Source organism: Lathyrus oleraceus, chromosome 2, assembly GCF_024323335.1.
Source record: "Lathyrus oleraceus cultivar Zhongwan6 chromosome 2, CAAS_Psat_ZW6_1.0, whole genome shotgun sequence".
NCBI lineage: Eukaryota > Viridiplantae > Streptophyta > Magnoliopsida > Fabales > Fabaceae > Lathyrus > Lathyrus oleraceus.
Genome location: NC_066580.1, coordinates 153,007,026 through 153,011,889, shown reverse-complemented (window position 1 = coordinate 153,011,889; position 4,864 = coordinate 153,007,026). Strand labels below are relative to the sequence as shown.

The window sequence follows — 4,864 nt, the reverse complement described above, 5'->3', positions numbered from 1 at the left end:
TCTTCTCATATTTGTGGTAGTTTAAATGAGTATTCTCCTTAAGATGAAAACTTGCCCCTTCTTCTAAAATCAACTAAACAAACTCTTTTGTCATTTGTACCCCGAACTATGGGATTTTGATCCTTCATTGATACGTAGGCACAAGACTTTATGTATTTTCAAATAAAAAAAGCAATAAAACACACTTCTCAAGAGGTTCCTATAGGATACTATAGATGATTAGGGTGCTAGTACCTTCCATTTTCATAACAAACCATCCGACCTTCAATCTCTTTATTGCACTGTTTTGCATTGCATATTTATGGGTTATTTGATATTTTCCTCTTCCCTTAGATAAACTAAAGTTCGGTGGTGACATTTTGTTTTGCGAGTCAAGTTAACCTAATAGCTTTGTCTCCGATTCTCACCGCGACACAAACAAGTGAGCGAGACACCACATATTCACCAAAAACCTTAAGGTGATAGGTGTATGAGTCTTCCACTTATAAAGTTCTCAACCTCCACTTTTCTAAGCAATGTGGGACTTAGAACTCACACTTATTTCCCAATACAACTCACACTTATTTCTCAATACAACTCAATTTTCTAAACTAGTAATTGATGTCTAAAGATTTATAAGGTATTCTAAACAAAAGACTTCAACTAATATTGTCTCATGAACAATTAAATATATTTGTTTTTAACAATTTAAGTAAGAAAAACTGCAAAAGATCAAAGACAAATTAGCCATCACCTAAAATCTATTACCTTTTGACATAATTAAATATATTTATAAATCATAACGATAATAAAATATATTCTAAACAAAAGACTTTCAATAATATCGTCTCGCGAACAATTAAATATATTTATTTTTAACAATTTATGTAAAAAAAAAGGATGCAAAAGATCAAAGGCAAATCAGCCATCACTCAAAACTATAATCTTTTGACACAGTTTTCATAATTGTCTTCTTTATTATTCAAAATACAATCCTCTTCGATTGCATAGGGGGCATACATTTCTTACTATAAGCCACTTTAGAATGCAATACCAGTGAAATCTATGTCCGCAGTTCAACTTTCCAATATCTTCTCCAATTTTATATTTACCCTAAAATTAGATAAAATTTATTAGAAATAAAATATAACACAAACATATAAATATATACATAATAGTCAATCCTTACCAGACAAATGCAACATGATTGTTTATTTGCAGGATTCTCAAAAATTTCATGACCAACGTTGTTATAAATTGCTTCTCTCCATCTCAAACGATTGGTTAGGTATTGTAGCCACCGCGGCTGCAAATCATTATTAGTATATAATTATTTTCAATTAAAAGTATAAAATTTATTATGACAATAAATATTTATGGGAATGGTTATGCATATTGAACAACAACTACTCATTTCTAAACTAAGAAAATTCAAATAAAAAATAAGTAAAAATGATAAATTTCTTTTAAAGAAGAGTTTACAAAAATGATTTTTTGGTGGAATAAGTGTAAGAACAAAAGATAAGAATAAAAAGTAAAAAAGAAAACGACAATTTAATAGTATGAAAAAGAGAATTAATTTAAGATGCACACGTAAAAAGAAAAGATACTATGTAATAAATATTGTTGAGAAAAGGTTCACCATATTGAATACATCATTTTGTTTATGATTTAATTGGTCAAGATGGCTTGACACATACTAGTTTTGAATATATCACAAATGGTATTGGTTTTGGCCTAACATATTTTTGGCGAGCTATGAAACTTATATTCTTTCTATGTTTTTAAGTAGGACTTGTGGATTTGGTTAATCTCAATTATGTGGAAGAATACATATTCTCTTAGATTCGACAATCAACTACTTCAAACTAGTTCATTAATAGACTATTTAAAAAGACTAAATAACTGTATGACATAAATTAATAAGGATCTAGGCTGGAAAAACCACATCTTAAAAATAAATTTAAGTTCCAAAATTTTTTCTTAACTTTGAACAATTTTATGGATAATTTGGGATCTTAATCGAATGGTGTTTTGGGCTTGGATTTTAGAAGGTGGATAAAAAAATCTATATTTGAATATGAACTTCTTAAAATCTATATTTTAGAAGGTGGATAATTTGAGGGGTAAGTACATTATATGGTGTTGTTTATTGATACTAGTGTAAGTACATTGTCAAATCACCTTGAAGGAGTCACTAAAACAATTATCTTGGATAGGCTACCTCTTGTGGGAAAAAATAGTGCCCCTTCTAAGATTAATGTTTTCTCTTAAAAGTCACTTATGTACAAACAAATGTTTTTGAAAACATAACTTAGCATGGGGAGAATAACGAAAACAAAATAGAAAATAATTAATCTATAATAGATAGGTTAGATTATTATGCTTTAGAACGTCGTATTTTACGTATTTCCTTCATATTAATTTTAAAATAATAATAAAAAAATAATGAAATATTTGAAATGTATATAAATTAATGTAAGAAATATACCTCATTGCTATTAGTTGTGAGAGGTTCATCATGGATAGTTGTAAAGTTGTTATTTCCCCCTTCACTTCCACCTATGAATATTATAGAATTTGTAATCAAATTAACGAATATTTTATCCAAATATCAAAATTCATTTCATAATTGCAAGCAAAATTTTAAACAATAAATATAACTACATTGTTCATACCTTCCGTGTTCATTGTTGTCAATTCTTATGGTTTCTTGATTACTCCAGAGAAAAATATATTTCAGAATCCTCCAAACTACTCTACCTGCACGAGAACTAAAAGACAATAATTTTCAAAATTATTGTAATTAATATTTGATTTTACTAGCATTATTTTCACAAATATAAAAATGAAATAGTTGCTGTCATTGCTTTTAAAAAACAATAGTATAAGAACATTTAGCACCCTAACCAAACATTTCCACAAAAATCATGTTCTTTGGTTCGACAATCATATTCATAAACACATACGCATCACTGTAAAGCATGAGAAATTCCAATATATAGAGATTGAATTATATTACATACAGAGATATATAAGATTGAGATATCAAGAAGAACATATACCTTAGATCTGCAAACAAGTTAATTGGAAGGTGCGTGACAAAGAAAGTTAGTGTTTTTGTTTTGAAGATTCACCCAAACTATTTTTTCTACCCATTGAATTTAGTGTACTCATGAACTACTTTGAATAACAAAAGGGTTCAATTTATATACTGAAATCTGGAATAAATGAGATTTGAAATTGAATGCAAAATCAAATTAAATTATATAAATGGAAGTTTTTTATTATTAAAAAAGAATTTTTGATAAATTATTCAACCATTTTCAAAGAATTTCCTATCTCATTCTTGGTATTTTTTACAAACATTGAACTTATTATTATTCTATTTGCATTTTCATTTTTTTTATAAAAAAACTCAAATAATTTTTATTAAAAAACCAATTTTAACTTTTGTAAGATAATATTTTAAAATGTACAAATACATTGAACAAATATTTTAAAATATTAATTTATTTAATTTAGAAAATACATTTGGTAAACTATTTGTATTTAATTTAATTTAATTTTAATTTGGTCAAATATGTTGAATTTTTTTATTTGGTGAAATACATTGAATTTAATATTAAACTAAAATTATTTTATTTTATTTTATTCATTTAGCCAAATATATTGAATTTTTTTAAAATCTTAAATAATTCATTTGAAAAAGAAAAAAAAATCTATGAAATAAAATATTACTGTACACAAAGTTCTCAAAAAATGTATTTTATGGACTCTTGAAAATATTATTGAAAATCATTAAAGCCTAATTAATTTTTCTTTTGCTCTCATTTTACAATTGTTTTAATCAAATATAATCTTTTTAAATTTTTATCTATAGAAAAACTATTTCAATTTTAACTCTTTTTGTGAAACAATGTTTTTTTTAAGAGACATAAACTTGAGTTCTTGAGAACACTTTTTAGAACTTTTCAGTAGTACCAATATCATATATAAATATATATGGCATGTACATTACCAATGTTTAAATAAAATATGTTATTCATAGAGATAACAACGAGGTTTATTTTATATAATAAAAAAATTGGAATTAACACTACGCCAAAAACTGGAATAGACAGCGCCCCTTAGAGGGCGCTTTATTACAAAAGCGCACTCTAAAGTGAAGAGAAAAAATAAGGAGCATACTATTGGAATAGACAGCGCACTTTAGAGGGCGCTTTTGTAACAAAGCGCACTCTAAAGTGAAGCGAAAAAATAATGAGGAAATGGAGGGACACCAATAGAGGACGCTTTATTGAAAGCGCCCTCTAAGGGTAACCTTAGAGGGCGCTTTTTAAAAAGCGCTCTCTATGTCCATGTACATTTCCAGTTTATAAGGCGCTTTTGGAAAGCCTTAGAGAGCGCTTTTAGAAGCGCCCTCTTAGCTCCCCTTTAGAGGGCGCTTTTTTTACAAAAGCGCCCTCTAAGGTCCCCTTTAGTAAACATTAAAATTATAACATATACTGCATGTCTCTTTATTTTCCCTCTCTATAAGCTATTTCGTTTACGTAACTGGGTTTTCTCTCTACTGCGATTACTCTCGTCCTCCGTTCGTTCTCCCTCCCTCACCGTCATCGTCGCCGTCGCCTTTTTCTGCTGCTGCGTTCACGTTCACTGAGTTATCTGCGTCCACCGTCACTGTTCACTTTCTTCTCCATCGTTACCGTCACCTTGAAGGTATTTCTCTTCTCCATCGTTACCGTTCACTTTCTTCATGTGTTTGATTAGGGCATTTTCTAAACTTAGTTTTACATTTTGTGCATTATGTTGATTAATGTTGTTTAGGGCAAACTGAGTTTTTTATTTCTGATTGAAAACTGATATCATTTGAAGTGTGTTT

At 28.4% G+C, this 4,864-nt stretch overlaps 1 protein-coding gene across 1 annotated transcript; it reads right to left on the bottom strand.

Annotated features, from left to right (window-relative positions):
- Positions 1 to 895: 895 nt before the first annotated feature.
- Positions 896 to 3,155, bottom strand: LOC127118623 (probable E3 ubiquitin-protein ligase RHG1A). The gene is made up of 5 exons (XM_051048850.1): positions 3,045 to 3,155; positions 2,658 to 2,753; positions 2,471 to 2,541; positions 1,169 to 1,285; positions 896 to 1,092 (listed from the first exon to the last, which is right to left on the bottom strand). Exons 2-5 carry the CDS (start codon positions 2,668 to 2,670, stop codon positions 958 to 960), a joined length of 336 nt encoding a protein of 111 aa, XP_050904807.1. The 5' UTR covers positions 2,671 to 2,753; positions 3,045 to 3,155; the 3' UTR covers positions 896 to 957.
- Between the last annotated feature and the right edge of the window lie 1,709 nt (positions 3,156 to 4,864).

Coding starts and splice junctions, on each gene's coding strand:
- LOC127118623 (XM_051048850.1), bottom strand. Junction 1,286..2,470: donor TCACAACTAATAGCAATGAG/GTATATTTCTTA, acceptor AATGATTTGCAG/CCGCGGTGGCTACAATACCT. Junction 1,093..1,168: donor AATCATGTTGCATTTGTCTG/GTAAGGATTGAC, acceptor ATCTAATTTTAG/GGTAAATATAAAATTGGAGA.